At 37.0% G+C, this 20020-nt stretch overlaps 2 protein-coding genes across 5 annotated transcripts; one reads left to right on the top strand and one right to left on the bottom strand.

The window, feature by feature from the left end:
- The first annotated feature begins 432 nt into the window (after positions 1-432).
- Positions 433-8416, top strand: LOC306896987 (cyclic nucleotide-gated channel alpha-3). Of its 3 annotated transcripts, XM_079461411.1 has the most exons (10): positions 457-669; positions 1640-1699; positions 2066-2205; positions 2299-2328; positions 2416-2574; positions 3935-4003; positions 4086-4241; positions 4617-4718; positions 4964-5070; positions 5529-8416. In XM_079461411.1, the coding sequence occupies exons 3-10, from the start codon at positions 2114-2116 to the stop codon at positions 6917-6919; spliced, it is 2106 nt and encodes a 701-aa protein (XP_079317537.1). In that variant the 5' UTR covers positions 457-669; positions 1640-1699; positions 2066-2113; the 3' UTR covers positions 6920-8416. The 3 variants fall into 3 exon arrangements, with proteins under 3 accessions (XP_079317536.1, XP_079317537.1, XP_079317535.1); XM_079461410.1 differs by lacking the exon at positions 1640-1699 and having other exon boundaries at positions 433-669; XM_079461409.1 differs by having other exon boundaries at positions 1640-2205.
- On the bottom strand, positions 7358-19808 carry cfap221 (cilia and flagella associated protein 221). Of its 2 annotated transcripts, none has more exons than XM_079461407.1 (25): positions 19751-19802; positions 19075-19246; positions 18872-18972; positions 18479-18565; positions 18091-18186; positions 17897-17997; positions 17682-17785; positions 16572-16731; positions 15813-15924; positions 15458-15581; positions 15043-15139; positions 14866-14935; positions 14673-14756; positions 14231-14302; positions 14018-14069; positions 13606-13691; positions 13355-13435; positions 12617-12724; positions 12345-12515; positions 12083-12226; positions 11883-11983; positions 11685-11780; positions 11502-11606; positions 10121-10156; positions 7358-9570 (listed from the first exon to the last, which is right to left on the bottom strand). In XM_079461407.1, exons 1-25 carry the CDS (start codon positions 19793-19795, stop codon positions 9444-9446), a joined length of 2532 nt encoding a protein of 843 aa, XP_079317533.1. In that variant the 5' UTR covers positions 19796-19802; the 3' UTR covers positions 7358-9443. The 2 variants fall into 2 exon arrangements, with proteins under 2 accessions (XP_079317533.1, XP_079317534.1); XM_079461408.1 differs by having other exon boundaries at positions 9086-9570; positions 19075-19226; positions 19751-19808.
- Between the last annotated feature and the right edge of the window lie 212 nt (positions 19809-20020).

The raw sequence follows: 20020 nt of genomic DNA, 5'->3' as shown, positions 1-20020 counted from the left end.
AACAAGATCGTACTGTAAAATAATCCTTGTATATAACCAAATCCAATGAGGATCCTTGTGGAAAGTTTCGACACAAAAAACACAACAAAACTGAGCCTTTACGACTCATTTATTGTGGGTTATCTGAAAATATCTAACTAGATTTTTTATTCTTATTGATAAAATCGGCTTCAAAATATGTCAAGAAGACTTGTACATGCATTCCTTACACCTCCGCTGGACAAAGACAATAAAACGCTTTAGACCCATTGTAATTTTACATTTGTCCACACTGGATGCGGCGCGACGTGTCGCGGTTTCGCCGGTCGCGTCTGGTGTACACATGTTTTAGATTTTGACTGTATTGGCAAGACTCCAAAGCCTTTCTCATTATTTTAGCATACTGTCAGGGACAGTCTGTTACTATTGGACAGGAGTGGGGAGGGGAGGGATAGTAGTTTGATGTGTGTGGTGCTCGCAGTCAAACACTGTAGTTTATCTCGAGCAGGCAGGGAAAGATGCGCTCTATCATTACACCTTCAAATACTTTATGGTGTTGGTTTGACAGGAAACAGCTTCCGAGTTCTTTGCATTTAAGTTAAAATGATGTGAGCAGCTCTGACGCTAAAGGATTTCGCATCTGCTCTGCGCTGATGTAAAGAGGACAGATTTGGAGATCTACATGCGCCGGTAAGTTTCGAGGGATGCTTGACTCTAGAGTAGCACAAACTTATAACAATTTATGTTCAAACATGTACAGCTCCAATATTTTTCTTTTAATTGTGTGTTTAAATATATTTTATTTACTTCTTTCGCTTCCCGGTCAACGTGTTTATTAATGTTTGATTTTACATTTACGCGTTTGGCAAATCCGTCAAGTAATCGTCAAAAGCTTTGATTTGTGAATCCAGAAGACTTTAAAGCACTGAATAAGTCAGCCTTCAATGTCAAAAGACGAATTTAAAATAAGTCAATGAATAAATAAACAAATTCACAGTTAATAAAACGGTTCTTGAAAAAATAGTTTTGTAACGTTTGCGCGAGTCTCCGCATTTGAAAGTGAAGGACTTGGAGGAGAGGCACCTCTGAGGCATCTTAATGATCCATCAAAGCGTACATTTAAAGTTTAAATAGAAAATCTACTATAAGAAAACACTGCAAGGTTTACTGTTGTCCTCACCTGACTAATATAGCATGTAATCTCTTCCAGACATGCAGAGGTTTTGTTTAACTGAGAGGTTAAATCACCTAGTCCATGCGCCTATGCAATTCTTTATTGAAAGTTAAAAATAACGTGTTTAGTTACTTTTGTCATTTGTGTGGCTATATCCTAGCCCAAGATGTTGCCATTTTTACATTTATTTTCAAATAAAATGACAAGGTAAAATCAATGTCCATTCTGATAAAATGCGAAAGGCATCCCTAAGTTATTTAATTTATGTAATGTAACAAGGTAATGTTCTGCTTGTTATCTGTCCAAAGCTACTCAGTTCAGAAAGGTACATCATGTTTTTGACTTACATTTACATGAAAGCTTGTCTCATTATTTGTGTAGGGGTGTATACCTGTAACAAAGACTGTAATTCCCAAGAATAGGTGTATTATAAAAATAGGAACAGACAGTTCAAATAAGTATGCAACTGTTTTTGTCTTAAAACAGCTTATCCTGCTGGAGGACACTTCTGATCTCTTATACGTGTATTTATAGAGGATCTGTCTGGTAAGGATCAGACTGTCTTTTATAGCCATTCCTAAAACAGAACAATCTATTTTTATTCTTTCGGAGAAAAAAGTGGCAACCTTGCTCTAGGAACACATCACTTTACCGTATACATGATTGGTTAAATAAGTCTTAATGTTTATTGTTTGCTATCAACATTCTCTCTGGATTCAACAGGTCTAACAATAAATCTGTACATTTCAATATTTCCTACTTTGCTTGTGTCAAGAGGTAAAGTTTGTACATGATATAATGTTATTAAATAGTAAAGAAATACTGTGTGACAGAATTGATGTGCATTAAACCATCTTTGGATGTAAAGTATTTGTTTAAACGTGCATAAATGTGCATTGTGTTTGCGTGAAGTCTCCAGATGTGATTTGATGTATTGAACGGCACACTGCAGAACGAAAAATGCCTAAAATCTGCACGGAACAGTCATACCCGTCGCAAAGATCTGCCTTTACTCCTGAGCCAGATGTTGAATGGATCGAGAGAGGAGAAAGGTCAGCAGAGATCATCACACATAATGCCCTCTATAAACTATAAGGCAGTTATTGTAACTGTTATGTTTAATTTTTACCTTTTTTCCATTAAAGTGATCAACAAGGCTATGGGCTAATAGGCAGGTGATAATATCTTGAGATCTATTTTTTATGTTTTCTGTTAGAGATTGGTTCAGTAAAGGATTTTAAAAGGGCATTCTACCTTTTCAGGATATCCCAGTTCATTCTGAAGTTCGGCAGAACGTCCACAGAATGTCAAGTGTCTGAACGCAGCGCCGCGGTTAGGATAACAGCGAGGCCTGAAGACATTGGAAGACAGGAGGAAGCATGGTGGAGCGACATAGGACAGGATCAACTGCGCCACAGGAAGTAAGTGAAATGCAATCTGCGAATCTCCGGATGTTGATCAAACTTTTAAACCTTTGAAATGCACGGCAACAACACTTTCATCTGAGATATGCCTTCTCATCTGATCACCTAAAAGATGTGTCTATATATATTAACAATTAATAATATCTAATAATATTGTGTCTATTTTAGTCTTTCTGCCTTGCGGTCCTTGATCACGCCACTTGTTTTCATATGAAAGTATGTATGACTTTTCACAGTTCAAAGTGTTTGACGGCAAAATTCAAGGCACAACATTAAAAGGAATCTTGTGCGTTTACTTTTGAGAAAATACTTGAAAATACAAACCAACAGGGGCAAAAATTATAAATTGCTAGCTACTCATAGGTTAAATCTGAAGGAAAAAATACTTCTTTAAAAAATGTCTATCCAATTGTAAAATAAATATATCGTAAGTTTTGGATAAAGGCATCTCCCAAATGCAACATTTTAGATCACTTTAACACTTAAAGGGACAGTTCACTCAAAAAGGCATGAAAGTTCATCATCTTCCATTATTTATTCACCTTTAAGTCATTCGGAACCTATGACTTTCTTTTCATTTGATATCAATTAGCATATCAATATTTTGAAGAATGTTAATAACCAAACAACAGCCGTCCACGTTGACTTCCACTGTAAAGACACAAACTGCAGACACATTTCTCAAAATATCTTCTTTGTATTCCACATTAAAAAAAGAGTCATATGCAGGTTTTGAACAATATGCGGGTGAAATCAAGATGGCAGAATTTAATTTTTTGGGGGGAACTATCACAGACAGAGGTCTCTTGCTTTTCAGTTTCCTGGAAAAAAGACTCCAGTAAACATGAGAGTCAATGCAGACAGAATCGACTCAAAATATACTCTCCTGGTGCTTCATACACATAAGCCTACTACTAAGATGGACAGTGAAGATTTAGTCAGGACTGATGTGGTGAGATTAAGTGTCTTTTTAAGCCATCAACAGAAGATGGACCTACTATAGGACTGTAGTGGCTTTAACATTATAATCATCTGCTAGCTGTCTTCTCACAGTCATGAGATTGAAACCACAACCCTCACCGGTGATATACTGTAGTAAACCTTGATATCCAGCAATAATATATGAGCCAATGAATGTCCTAGTTTATTCATCTCAAAAAAGATCCACAAAGTAATATAGTATATCTGGATAACTGTATATACTATTGTAAATATGTTTTGTCACATTCATATACTATAGAAATAAACGAATATAAGTTTATCAGCGTTTAATTTTTTTTAGTATTTTACAGCTCAGTATTTTAATTCAAATCACATTACAAGAATAAAACTATTAATAATACTTTTCTATTCACAGCTTCAACAACAATGCAGGGCATTGGCCACTTGCGACACTCAACATGAACAACTGCAACAATACAGACGAGTATGCGTGCAACATCTGCTCTTTAAAGAATATCTAGAGTTATTATAAGACCATACCTGATCTTATATCTATTGTTACCCAGCAAAAAGGATGACAGGGAGATAAAGAAAGGTGATAAGAAAGAAGAGCCGAAAAAGGAGGAAGGGGAAAAGAAGAAAGATGAACCAAAGAAAGACGAGAAGAAAGAGGACAAGAAAGACGATAAAAAGGATGATAAAAAGAAGGAAGAGGAAAAACCGTGAGTCATTTTGCTCGGTTAAATTCAAATATTAATTTTAGTAAGTACAGCTGTTTATAAACAAACTTAATCGCATCCAGAATAAAAGAAACATATCTGTGTACTGTGCATATTCATTTTGTATTTATAAACATGAAAACATACACAAAAATGTATATTTGTTTAAGAAATATTTAGATGTCTTTGTTTATATTTACCGTACTTTAAATGATGTATAAACATTTATACGTTTTTATATTTGTATTAAATATATGCATTGTTTATGAATACAAAATGAATATACACGGTATAATGTAAACACAAACTTTTATTCTGGATGCGATGAATTGTTTGAGAATAAACACGTTTTTGTAATGTACATGCATTTTCTTTCAGAAAAGAAGTGTGGATAATGGATCCTGCTACGGATTTTTACTATCACTGGTTGACCGTTGTAGCAGTACCTGCATTTTACAACCTTATGATGCTTGTTACCAGGTAATTCTATGTATTATTTGTAATGGTTTCAACTAAATATAATTACTTCATTCATAATAATATAAAGTAACAATATGCTATATATAGACGTACATTTTTATATAAGCAAATGTTTCACTCATATTAAATGTTAATTTAGTGATGCATACAGATACCCATCTGTATCTTGTATCGATGAATTCATGTATTTTCATGTGGATATTGGCTAAATATTTACACACTGTTTCTGTGTTTTTGTCAAATAGAGCCTGTTTTAATGAGCTGCAGGATGACTTCACCATATTATGGATTGTACTGGACTATAGCTCAGATGTCATCTACTTCCTTGATACATTTGTCAGATCAAGGACAGGTAACAATCTTTTTTATGATCAGTAAGTCACGAATTTCTAAAACATGAACTTAAAGGGACAGTTCACCCCAAAATGAAGATTCTGTCATTATTTACTCGCCCTCTTGTCATTTCAGACCTATGTGACTTTCTTTCTTCATCAGAACACAAAATAAGTTATTTTGAAGAATGTTGGTAACCGATCAACCTGTTTATTTCTATTGCGTGGACAGTCAATGGCTAGCGTCGTTGTTCGGTTACCAAGAATTTTCACAAAATCTTCTTTGTTGTTTTTGGAGTCATACAGGTTTAAAGGCACAAGAGGGCGAGTAAATGATGACAGAATCTTTGTTTTTGGACGAGCTATCCCTTTGTTATCAGCAATAAAAATTAAAATATAATTCATAACGTATATATTTGCTAAATAGGACATCAAAGTAGAATGTTGATAGTAACATAAATATAAATTGTTTTCCCAGGCTTCCTGGAACAAGGTTTACTTGTAAAAGATTCTAAGAAGCTGTGGGAACATTACAAAAAGACACCGCAATTCAAGTTCGATGTGATATGCATGATACCGACAGACTTATTCATGCTCAAAGTGGGCTACAACAATCCAGAACTGAGATTCAATCGACTTTTCAAGATGGCTCGTCTCTTCGAGTACTTCGACCGCACCGAAACCAGAACCAACTTTCCCAACATCTTCCGAATCAGCAACCTCGTCCTCTACATCCTCATCATCATCCACTGGAACGGCTGCATCTTCTTCGCCATCTCAAAAACCATCGGCTTCGGATCAGACACTTGGGTGTACCCCAACATCAGTGACCCGGACTTCGGCCGTCTTTCCAGAAAGTACATCTACTGCCTATATTGGTCCACCCTTACCCTCACGACCATCGGAGAGACTCCGCCTCCGGTCCGAGATGTTGAGTACTTATTTGTCGTTGCTGATTTTCTCATCGGCGTGCTTATTTTCGCCACCATCGTCGGTAACGTCGGCGCCATGATTTCTAACATGAACGCCTCCCGTGCTGAATTCCAGGCGAAGATAGACTCCATCAAGCAGTACATGCAGTTCCGTAAGGTCACCAAAGATCTGGAGGCCCGTGTTGTGAAGTGGTTCGACTACCTTTGGACGGAGCAAAAGACTTGCGATGAAAAGGAAGTCCTTAAGAACCTCCCAGACAAGCTGAAAGCAGAGATTGCCATCAACGTCCATCTTGAAACCCTCAGGAAGGTGCGTATCTTTCAGGATTGTGAGGCGGGTCTTCTCGTTGAGCTTGTCCTTAAACTCCAGCCTCAGGTCTTCAGTCCCGGAGACTACATCTGCAAAAAGGGCGACATTGGACGGGAGATGTACATTATCAAAGAGGGCAAGCTAGCCGTGGTAGCCGACGACGGCATCACGCAATTCGTGGTCCTCGGCGACGGCGCTTACTTTGGCGAGATCAGCATCCTGGGCATCAAAGGCAGCAAAGCGGGAAACCGCAGAACTGCTAACATACGTAGCGTGGGATATTCAGACCTGTTCGCGCTCTCAAAAGACGACCTGATGGAAGCCCTAACTGAGTACCCGGATGCCAAAAAGGCTTTGGAAGAGAAAGGCAGGGCTATTCTGATGAAAGATAATCTCATTGATGAGGCCGCGGCCAACGCTGGCGCCGACCCCAAAGACCTGGAGGAAAAAGTAAGCACGCTGGAGACAAATTTAGATGTGATGCAGACCAAGTTTGCTCGTCTTATGGTAGATTGGACAGCTAACCAAAACAAGATCAAACAGCGGATCGCCAACATGGAGGCCAGAGTGAAGACTCTTAGAGAAGAGGATTTGTCAGAGGTCATGGAGGATACGAAGGACAAATAGTTTCTAGTCACATTGTTATTTTTGAGAAACTGCCTGTCCTCGAAGTGCACGTCCAGCAACACGGACTATTTATAGATCAGAGATTTGGCGGTTCATGAGACTAAATCTAATTTGTGATGGCAGGTAAACACATTTCGGTCTCACTAATGCCTTTAGACATGATCTGGAACCAAAATGCACACGATGCACAGTTCTTGATGCTGTCAGGTAGAATAACCGATAAAATAGTGGAACGTGAATTTTTAGGGGCAATTGTGCAGCTATAGTCTCCGTGAGATGTCCTGCTGCAGGTTTTTAAGCAGAACTGATTCCCTCAGTTTCTTGCAATTTTGAATAATTGACTTAAAAGAAGATGACTTGTATTACAATATAAATGATGTGTTGTATTTTTCTCGGCCTTTCATATTGTTTAAGTTGAATTGATTCCAATCTTCATTTGAGACGTTTGGTGTTTAATATGAACATATAGCGTTTATGAAGCAAACATAATCACACAAGCACATTCAAAGAATTCCTAAACATTGTTATTGTGTGCATTTGATCAAATACAATTTTTGAAATAATTCGATTTTACATCTTGTATTGAATGTATAAAACCTTTCTCTATGAGAAAATGTTCCAAATTACATTGTGGTACTTTTCTACAGTTAGAAATTACAATTTAGAAAACTATGATAGTCCCATGCTATATTTTTTTATAATGTTGATTACAACAATCTGAAAAATATGCAAAACAAGCCATGATAAAAGATACAAGTTATAGCTCAAGTTTGTTCCTTAACAAGAAAATGATATATGTGCTGTAACCTTGCTAACAATATAAACAGAACATAACTATAAAGGGATGTAGAAGAGCCACATCAATAATTCAGATTGCGTTTTGCAAATACCATTTTTAATATATTTGACATTTGGAGAAAGAAGTGTAATCTCTAGAGCGTAACGCACACACATACAGATTTATCATACCGTGCAGTCGTTCTGTGCCTGATCCTGTTCAGACTTGCCCTTAATGTGCCAAGACATCTGTTGGTTGTCTATGGGGAAAGGTTGTCCAGCAATGATCTAACAGGATAGTTAAGGACAGGGACCAGCAATGCAAACGTTGCAGTTTCAAACCCAAAGAGAATCGCACAAAGTCACTGAAGAACTGCTCTACTTTCTATGACTGCATACGTTTTCATGCTTTAAATCTGAGATTTTTGCTATTGTGATTTATAGCTTTAAAGTGATCATACGGGAGTTCATCCAAAAATAAAGATTGTGTCATAATTTCTCACTCTCATGTAACTTCACGTGTATTAAAATCTTCTGATGAAAACAGAGAAAGATATTTGGAACAACCGTATTGTACTGGAAAAATTCAATAGTAATCAAAGGTGCCCGAGAACTCAAATATTTAAATCCCAATTTATATCCCAAAACCTTTAAAATATCAGAACAAAGGATTTTATTCAGGTTTGAAGCGAACTGAGGGTGAGTAAAGGATGACTGATTCCCTTTAAGACTCAGCAAAGTTCTTTCCTACAGTTTGTTAGGGGAATGGGATAGTTGGGAGGCAAATGTGCGGGGAATGGGAAGTTGGGAGGCAAATGTGAGGGGAATGGGAAGTTGGGAGGCAAATGTGCGGGGAATGGGAAGTTGGGAGGCAAATGTGCGGGGAATGGGAAGTTGGGAGGCAAATGTGCGGGGAATGGGAAGTTGGGAGGCAAATGTGAGGGGAATGGGAAGTTGGGAGGCAAATGTGCGGGGAATGGGAAGTTGGGAGGCAAATGTGCGGGGAATGGGAAGTTGGGAGGCAAATGTGAGGGGAATGGGAAGTTGGGAGGCAAATGTGAGGGGAATGGGAAGTTGGGAGGCAAATGTGAGGGGAATGGGAAGTTGGGAGTCAAATGTGCGGGGAATGGGAAGTTGCCTGAGGTCACACCAGAATGGCCTTTTGCATCTTGTTTCTTTGTTTCTTAAAACTTCACTATTAAACTCTCAGAATTCTGTACTGAATATAATCTCATACGATGTCTCACTGACTGTAACACATGAAAGTGCTGAATTATGTTGTGGCAGTTTGGAGAGCATATATATGATAAGAACATATAGTGAGGTCCAAACAAATTATGATATATTATAAACAATATAATATAACGTATCATTTAGAACTTACATTTAAAGTTTTTAATAGCTAAGATTTATTTACAGGAGAAGAAAAATTTAAAACTGAAGCGGGTTGTTAGGGAAAACTGGGAAAAAAGATTTAACTGTTTAATCAGTTGAATAATAAAGGTACAAAACGAAATAACAACAAAAACTAGAAGGTTCTGTGTGTTTTTAGGGCATTGTTGCAGATCATGTCACAGACATTGACTGCCATCTGGTGGTCATTGTAATTTACTACAGCCTCTTTGTTTGCGTGATCTGACGCTGTCTGCTTAAAAGCTACTGCCTTTCTTCAACATTTTCTTGAATAGCAGGAATAAAACATTTACAAAGCAGTTACATTTGAATTTTCTATTCCAGGATAAGACTTCTATTTATTCTCATGAGATGAGGGGCTGCTGGTCCTGCGTAAAGATTTTAATTGTTTAAAACTTTGCATAACTTTTGCTCCCAGCCTGATGTTGTGGTTTGACTCCAGTGGCTGCTCACATTGCTCTCTAGGAAAGAAAAATGATTTCAGAGAAGGAGGTTATCTTACATCATCTTGATACCAGTATTTTGTTATCCTCACAGCCAAAATGCCAATGTCAGAGGAGCAGGACAGACAATAACAAACACAAATATCTAAACATCCCATCGGTTCTTTAGTCATGGTAGCTGCGATCTATATGTAAATATTGTTTCCATAGATGCACTGTATATAATGTAATGTCATTTTTTATGAACTATAATAACATATAAATCTATTTTTAGCATGGACATTAACGGAGGGCTGATCTGGAAAATAATGGTGAATGATTGTAAAAGTGATAATAAAAGGAGTTTTATGAGTTGAGAGTTTTCTCTATATTGTTCTCTATAAACACACGATGGGATTTGTAGAACCTTGTGTATTTTTGTATTTACTTTACTAATGCAAATCCTGGTTTTGCTGCATTTGTCGGTCAAAATGCAATTTGTAATGACAATATTACCATTTTATAGAGTCAAATGTGGATTATTGAGGAATATTGAGGATGTTGTGCTACACTGTGATGACACTCTCACCTGATGGTTGTTGCTGATGCTTTTGGTGTCGGAGTTCTAAAAAAAGAAGACTGCGGTTACCATCCATCATTGAATAAGCCAAAATTATGTCAGATGGAATAATACAGTGCCCTCCACTTTTATTGGCACCCTTGTTAAATATGAGCAAAGAAGCCTGTAAAATGTATCTGCATTGTTTCTCCTTTTGATCTTTTGTCTAAAAAAATCTACATCATTAAAGTAAAACTTTAAAAGTTTCTCTCTTACACCCTGGTCACAATTATTGGTACCCATAGAAATTCCTATGAGTAAAATATCCCAAGTATATTTCCATTGATATTTCCATTTTCTTAGCACACCGAGGGGACTACAAACATGATGTTGTCCAGTCATGACTTCTTGTTGCACAGGAGAATAAATATTAGTAACACAAAGCATGAACCCCCTTAATCATTTCTCACAATAGATAAAACCAAAGAATATAGTTCTGTTGAGCTACACACAATACAGAATGGCTTTAAGGAAATAGTTAAAACAAAATAAAAATCGAGTTTTCAACATCAGGGCAATGAACAAGACGTTTTAATGGACTGGAGATGATGAAAATCAACTTGAAACAGGATGTGTGTCTTCGATGCAGCGAGGAGAAGGGTTTGAGTGGCCAAAGATGGAACATTGCAGGAAAATTTGGGGTCAGAAAGCATTTAATAAAAATAAAGGAAAACTGCACGTCCATCCCCACAAGTTGCTTGGGACACTGTTCAAGAAACACATCTTCTGCTCTCATGCAAAAACAAACCCCACCATATTGATCTGCCATACTGGAACTTCAACCAGGACTGGGGTCTATTGCCATATGAAATTAAAAATAGTTTTTGGCAGCAATAACACAAGACAGGTTTGGTGCACAGAGGGATAAAAAATGCCCCATATGTCGCTAGATCTTTACTGTTGTGAACCTACTTTTATAACAGAGGTCCTGGACATCTTGTTAAGATAATTGTCATCATGTTTTATATCAAATACCAACAAAAAATTAATACTAAAATGACTTGCTCTGCTAGAAATATTAAAATGGGTCGTGGTTAGATCTTCCATCAAGCACACTGGCTCAAAATAAACATCAAAATCAACTGCTGTTTTTGGAGAAAGTTTTGCCAAGATCGCCAATAATTGCCAAGATCGCCAATAATTGCCAAGATCGCCAATAATTGCGGCCAGGGTGTATTAGAGAAAAAAGTTTTTTTTCATAATGTGATATTCCCGCACTCCAAACTGTTTTACTTTGAATGAAATGTCGTAGATTTGTTGAATAAAAGATCAGAATAATTTTTGCAGCCTTCATTGCTCATACCAAGGGTGCCAATAATAGTGGAGGGACCTGTATACGAGCGGTTTCTACCTGTCGCCTTCATCCTCTTTCAGAGATGTTGCCGAAGATCTCCCAGACAATCCAAACTCCGCTTCGACCATTTCAGGTGTGAGACGGAGGTCTGTGCCGTCTGACCTGCCAGAGGAACCAAACTGTAAGAACACAAATCCTATAATAATAAGAATATACGAGGAATATAATGTCCATACTTACAATCCAGGGTGAATATCGTCACTGATGCTGTCGGGCAGATCCTGAAGAGCGGGCGGAGCCTCCGTAGGAAGCAATATGTTAGTGAAGGGGTCAGACCTGCCAATCACAAAGTAACTTTTACATGCTTGAATGTTTTATTTGGCTGTATGTGGAAATGAGTAAGCCAACAGATGAGTCCACTGAAGTCTGTGTGCTTACATGTGTGAGACGTCGTCTCCTGTGAGGGTGGACATACTGGATAAAATCTTCAAAGATGCTGACGGAAACTTCTTCCATGTCATAACCCCTTTGATTACCTCCTGCATTTGATATAGTGATCATCGTAACATAAAATCTAGTTCACTGGTGTTAACAAATTAGATCTTCTTTGTTGTTTTTCTAGGAAATTTCCAACGCACCTTTCTATCTAGAAACTTCTTCTGTGTTGCAGGGGCATGCATGCTCTTCGACATGTATCGTGGCAGCGGGCACAGGTGAAAGTCTAGATCACGTTCCAGGTACAGCGGAGCGCGTTTATAGGCATAAACGTTGGGTGCAGGATTCTGTCATAAAATGTTATGACATAATAAAGATTGAATTGAATAGTATATAACACAGTACACAAAGATGCGGTGCTAATACATTGATAGATTCTATAACAGACAGTGGCTAAATACATACGAAAATCTGGAGAGGATGGGCATTTGGAGGTTTCAGTAATGCTCCAGGGGCACAGAAACTAAGACTGGGATATGAATCCTGATTTGATCCCTCATGTTTCTCTGCGTTCCGGTCCGGCTCATCCTCACTGAGATCTGTAGATGTACAAGCCAGCAGTGGCAAAAGCTCATCCTATAAAAATACAAGACATCGAATCTGATCAGAACACAATCATTGGCTTACAAACGTATTTGTAATATTATAAAAAACATAGTTATAAATGTGTCGTGTACCTCTGCTCCAGTGCGTAATGTTCTCATCAGGTTAGATGGAATGAATGTTGCCGCGGCATCGTAGACAGATACTGGCTGATAGCCCATAATTCTGGAATACTCGGGGACCTTAATGGTAGATTAGGTTACAAATCGATACATTCATTTCAGTACTATAAATATAGCTGACATTAATGTCATATCTAGTGGTTACAAGATTCTGAAAACATTCAAGCACAAACAAATAGCAACTAAAGTTGTATTGCTCAGCCGTAGATTTTTTATAGTTTAAGAGACTCCTACTAAACAAATGTTATAGAAATTCTTATGGGAGATCAAAATGAGACATACTAGTCTATTACCAACAATAATATAAATATTGAGTTTTATTTTGCAAAACAGAAAATTTGTACATTCTTTTTTTTCTTTGTTTAATATCACTGGTGTCTACGTGAGGTCTTATTTCCTATGTGTTAGTACTGTTGTAAATCTATACTGTTATTTCATATACTATTGTAATTCAATAGTACTACTGACAAATCCATTAAAAACAGAAGTGGTTTAGTATGTTGAGCCTCTGTGCTTTTATGTGTTTCCTGTTTTTTCCGTGTCTCGCTGCTCAACCATAGAATGACAAAAAATGACTGACGCACTTTTACAAAACCACGTTGGACTTTTCAAGGCTCAGAGCAACCTCATGGATTTTCAGCAAAAAAATCCCTGAAATCAGAAGTGGGAAATGATCGTGTACTCACATACCTTCAGACTGAATATTGGAGTGCTAGGTTTCAAATCCGGTACGGGCGGTCTTACTGGAACGTGACCCAAAGCATTCACAGCCTTAAAACCACAACACAGATTTTTGCAAAACAAACGGAATAATTCGAAATTTTCCTACGGTTAAGTTTTACTTGTTGCTTTAACATGGTTGTATCTAAATAGTTGAGCAGGATTATATTAACACAGATAACCGAAGACGTTCCATAATAACCATTTACAATGTATCTTACAAGGTCATCGGGTTGGTCTTCAGGCAGAAATGTTGGAAAGCTGAATGGCAGAAGCTTTTCTGGTGTCAGCTTTAAAAGTTGCTCATCTACAACAAAAGTAGGACAAATGTCGGAAAAACAGACTTAGTGCTTTAACAGGATACTTCTTAAATGAAAATTATTTGATCTTTTTTCACCGTCGTGTCATATTACATCTGTATGACTGTATGACATATAAGAAGATTCTTTAAAGAACGTTCCTTACAAAACATTGGCCCCATTGACTTCAATTATAACCAAGACATTTCTCAATATCTTTTCAGAAAAAGATTCAAGTACAGCTTCTGACCAACATGAGAGTGAATATGAAATCCCCTCTAATATCAATGTTCTTTTTCCACATTTGAGAGGTATGCAAATTTGTCCAACTCACCAGATTCTTCGTCTGCCTGAAGTCTCTTATTCATACGACATTGACGAACAACCTAAAATAAATCACAAAGTAACATTTGCACTTTTATTAGTACATTTGTGCATTTTATTTACTGGTACAAGTGGTACACAAGCACCATAAACGAACAGATTAAATATTTATGTTTTAATAAGAATAAAACTCATGGTTAGGTGTGCAAAATCCTTTTTTTACCTTACGAACAGATTGCTGGAAGAGTCTGAGAGCTTTCGATCTGACCTTAAGCTGACCAGTAGATTCTGGTTGCTGTAAAAGAAAGAGAAGTATACCGGAGTGGAATTTATGACTTTTTCAGTTCAATATATTAGATGAAATATAAGTTAAGAAACTATACATTTCTAAGGCAAGTCATTAAAATAGATGCTAACACTTGAATGCAACACGTGCGCTTGCAACATGTGACAAGGGATTCACAGGCTTTCGCTAATTTTCGACATGGTGGTAAAGAATGGCATACATACTACCGACTTAAGTATGTACCCTTATGTTTAAGCATATGTGTAAGTATGCAAAGAACAGACACAGAGTAGACACTTGGTTTTCAAGGTAAACAGTCAAGTGATTCAGGGAGAAAGATGTTTTTATTCCAAACAAATACAAATAATGATTCATGTACCTCTCCTGCATTTCTCAAAACTCTTCGTGAAGAGCGTTTTGGTGAGGATTTTGAAATGGTCACTGGTTTACGACTATATTTGAGCTGTAACACACACAAACACACAGTATGACAGTAAAAATGAACAAAAGGTGGGACAATTAAAAAAGAAAATATATGTTGTGGATGTAAGTTGTGGATGCTTAAGGCTCACTTTGCATTCACCAACTGTCTCTTCTTGCACTTTCCGAATTTTAAGCTTGTCATTTCCCACATCAACCGTCCTAAAAATAAAATAGATTTTAAGCATATTAATATATGATATGATACTGTACTGAGTGTATTCTCAATGTATCCCTTGTAATGTATCAGTAATTCAATAATGTAACACCAGCGGTTATGCTCGTCTCTCTTCTTTTGTTTCGTATTCTTTAAAAAAGGGCTTTCCTTCATCTTCTCGGTCTGGTCTGCAGGTTTGGTAGACATAGCTTCAACAAATAAAACATAATGGGTTAAACCACCGTGAGCACATCGATTGATTTTTGATTCGTTTTTATGTAGTCTGAACTGCAAAACACTATATGGATAGAATCTCATTTTGGAAACATATATGTGATTTTGTATTTGTATGTTGAAAGGAATGAAAAAGGACATTTAGAGTGTCGACACTATATCTGTATTTACAAATAATGCTAGTGAATGAAAGGGTTTGATTTTTATTGAAAAGCAAAGCAAAGCACGAAAACTAAACAAAGCAAAATAACACAAAAAGAAAAGACGGACCCTCTGGATCATAAAGTTCTTACCCTCTCTTAGGTCCTTATATCTCATTTTGTCTCGTGTTTGGATTTCACTCAGACCTGCATTTGTGGGGAAATCTGCGTTGGGGATCTGAAGCTGTGGATCGCCTTTTCTTTTCTTGTCAACACCCTGTAAGTGATGGTGAAAACGTGACTCTGTGATAAAGCAATACATGCTTCAACCATAAATATTTACTACTACTCACTACTATTCCTAAGCAAATTGAAATGATCTGATTTACATAATATAAAGGTGTTAAAATAGTGTGATCGTTCTGCATAGCGCTTCAAACTATTTTTTATTTTATTTCAAAATGTGCACAAATCTCTTTTCAGGAAGCCCAATCAAATAACCGCTTACCTTAGGAAAGGACAGAACCATTTTAGGTCTATAATGAGATCCCAATGGTTTTCCATCGACAGTCTTTTGCTCACCAACCAAAACATCATCCTCACCATCTCCATCTTTTTTACTAAGGTAAATGAATATAAAAATCGCACATATGTAACATGACTTGTTATTTTAAAGTGAGTGATTCTTGACTGAGCCAAAGTGTACCTGTAGCTCAAAGGGTACAAAATAGTGCTGGCAATGTAAGGCCATGCGATCATATCCCAAAGGCAATGCATGGAAGCACAAAATGTATACACTTTCTTTGTGGTATAAGATCTTTCATGTCTATAGCACTAAAATTGGTTTCACAGACAAGGCTTGGTCTTAAGCCAGGACTAGGCCTTAGTTCAATAAGGATATTTAAATCGCTTTTATAAAAATGCCTTAAGAAAAAAAACATTACTGGTGTGCATCTTGAGACAAAACACATATCTGACATATCTTAAGACATTTCAGGGCAAGTTGTTTTCAGTTAGGACAGCTCAAACATTCATTTTAGTCTGGGACTAGTCTTAAGCCTTGTCTTTGAAACTGGGCCCTAGAGTTTAATATTGTATATAGCGGTTCTTTTAAATCACCAACCCTTATGCCTTAAAAAACAGTTTAGCAAATGAGCCAGAATTGAAATTGAAAGATTTCATATGCACATGGAGAAATAAAGGGGTTTGGCAAATCTAGACAACCTATATTTATTGTAAAAGTTGACATACGAGAAGCACAAAATACCTTGGCGGCAGGAATGGAGAAGAGGAACCAGTTACTGTCCAAACAACAGGTTTAGAGTTGAATTGAGAGATAACCAGCTGCAGTGTAATGTCTGCTGTACAATATCGCACAGGTGTAAAAGTCACTTTTAACTCAGTCTTTCCGTTTGCCGGAATGATCCCTGAATAACACACAGATAATCTTCTATTTATGAGCTAGCCAAATTATTTAAGTACATTGTCCTATGTAGTGTTATGTACTGTATGTATTTGGGTTGTTGACATAGCAAAATTTAGAAAACAAATAGTTAAAGCCACAATATGTAGATTTTGGATCGCTAGATGGTGCACTTTCGAGATAATGACTAAAGGCGAAGCTAACTGACGTTATGTAGGAACGTGGAATTATGAGACATTTTCACCATCCAGAGGCGTATGGAGATCGCCCATCTTGTTCACGGACGAGGTAATGAATGAATTACATTTTATGTCATCGTATTGAATAAACTTGAAAGAAACGTGGAATGCTACGTTAGACCGCGAATGATATTGGACTTTGTCAACTGATTTGTTAGCGTAATGCTACACAGTTTTACACGAGTCATACAGTCGTCGTAAACTACGTTTACACTGTTTTGGGTTTCCATTACTCTCCAAAGAGTAGTCGTGATCCATAATAACGGAAAAACAGATGCTGCATCCCAGATGCTGTATAACCACTTCCGCATTTGCGTGTTGCCGTAGTTTCTCCAACCGGTAACTGAGGGTAGTCCGGAGCACCTATTAAGTCACTGATATGCGACAAATACAAGGGAGACAAGGGACGGGCCATTATTTTGAATAGGAATTTCTCTGGATTTGCACATTCTTGGGAACATTTGGGATAATGTACGTACACAACTGGATGAAATATATCACACTGTGCAAATGATTTTTGGATATTTCATAACAAAATACTTCCATATTGTGGCTTTAATATTGCATGGTTTTATATTATTAATATTTGTTTTTATCATATAACATAGCACAAGAGAGCTTTATCTTCTTCATTGTTAGTTTTTTTCCCAAATTGTTGCTGTCACACCACAGGACAAATTTGCATATTATCATTTCAAACTACCCAGCTGGTTACCTGATAGTGGTGTTACAGTAAAGGCCTCATGGGGTTGAAGACAATGCACATGGAACTCAAAGTCTATCGGACAACTGCATTTAAGTGGAATCACATGACAGATGCTAAAACAAATCAAAACATTTTGAATACCTCATCATTGTAATCATCAAATATTTTAATTTGCATTAAATTTGCTATACTGTGAATTGAGATATAATCACATATCTGTTTACTTCTGTCCAAGTGGCACAGGTGGTAAACTAATGTGAGATGGAATATGAAGGTCATTGATAACAGGGTATGCGTGAACTGGAACTAGTAAGTTCTCCTCTGCCTAAAACAACAGGACAAAAACAGAGCACATCACAGCCGCCCTGAGCATTATCAGCATTCACTGTACAAACATCGGATGAGAACGTGTTCTCACCTCGCAGTGAATTCTGATGTTATCGCAAAAATAACGCCACTCGTCCGGATGAAAGTTCACTGTTACGGTGTACGCGAGACCCGGGACCAGTCGGCACTTAAGTTGGAACAAAGACAACAATCTGATATCTTGAACATTGTTTGAATTAATATAATGGAGAAATCTCATAAATAGGATATGATAATGCACTACAAATTACATTAACCAATCAAATTAAGATCAATTTCAAACACAAAATCGTGTGAATCTTTACGTAAATCTTTAGGTATTCATTTCTATGCAAAATATAGTGTTCAGTGGGTGAAATGTGACATTACGTTATCATGAGATTCAAAACTACACTAACCACTTTCCAAGAATATTGTGATATTTGTAAGCTGATGGTTACCTTTTTCGTGTACTTAATTTGAAAATTCTTTGTCTGAGGGGGCAGAATGTGAACGCTGAGCACATCTGAAGAGATGTTGACAAGTTTCTGGTAAAGATAAGAGATCATTCATCATAACGTCATACAGTACTTCCTCCTATATTGATTTTCTTCCCCTTCTGAAATGTTGGTTTTAGTTACAACTCATATTTCCCCACGACCGCAGTGTAAGGTCAGTGGAAAACCTCTCATGTGATTCAGACAACAGTCTTTAAAATCTCTAATAGTGAATCTTTTGAACGAAAAGCATTGTCAAAACCACTCAAATCCCATTGAAACATTCGCAAAACATTCCTAAAACATTTTACACCCAAATATCTGTTTAACTTTTTCTTAGCGAGTGTAAAAACCAACCAGGATCTTCTTGTAATCCTTTCCTACTTCAAATCCACTGAAATGCAGTTCTGACGGTTCGGCTTGAACTGCACTGTTACTCTTCAATTTTGCGAACACCCCTGAAAGAAAGGGCAAACATCTCATGAGATGCTAATTTTTTATGACCTGTCGCGTAACAAACATTGACATATTTATGACTTACGACATTTTTAAGAACTTACTGGTTTCAAGCAGGTGATGGGGGACGTTTCCACTTCGTCGAGTGTCCTCTTCCAGTTGGCTAAGAGGAAGAAGGTTTCTTTTCCTCACGCTGTTAGAGAAAGTCTCAGGGGCAGAATGTGCCACCTCCATCACAGCTGGACTACACAGTTTTCTATCATAAACACAGTTTACCTGTAAGAAAACAGTTTTTTAATACTGTCTAAAAACAGATCAGGGGCATACAGTGAACTTTTTCAGTGAATATTGCCCAGGGCACATTTTATAAGTAAAAGCACAGTCTGTGCTATTGAACTTGGACATAGTATTTCAATGAACACCACTTATAAACACCTATTTGTTTAACTGTGCATTTGACTACAGATATTATCTCATTTAGATTAGCATTTTACGTAAACAATTCTGATGTTAAGTAAAATGCAAATCATGTTCTCTATGATTCCAAACATCAGAGCTTTAAAGAAAGAAATATTAAAAATAAGGGGGAAGGCTCCTTTAAAGAATTCGTTGACAAAAAACCGCTAGCTTAGCATTTCTTAGCTAAATACAAGTACACCATTAAACAGATAATATTAATGCCAAAAGTTTGATGTAATTATTTATATTGTTTCTCTTTTATTTAAGTTTGAACCGAGTCGATATTTTTGTCGTAAAAAGGAGGAACTCGCGATAACGAACCTGTTGATCCTCCGCTGCGGTCATGTCAACAATCCCCCTCACCATGGCAACAGGTGCCGATAAATTAAGAGCACAACCGGAAGCTCTTTAGAGCAGTTAATAAGGTTGAAATGATATTTATATGCAATGGGGTTGCTTTACAAACTACAGGTGGATGAAGTTAAGAGAAATATTTTCGTAATAAAACATTTTCATACAGTATTTGATTTGAATACAAAAACAAATTTTCCCAAAGCAAGTTATATGCAAAAAAAAGTCCTTCCAACCACA

The sequence above is a fragment of the Barbatula barbatula genome, assembly GCF_947034865.1.
Source record: "Barbatula barbatula genome assembly, chromosome: 8".
NCBI lineage: Eukaryota > Metazoa > Chordata > Actinopteri > Cypriniformes > Nemacheilidae > Barbatula > Barbatula barbatula.
Note: the sequence above shows the minus strand (reverse complement) of the source record. Positions and strands in the feature narration are given on the sequence as shown.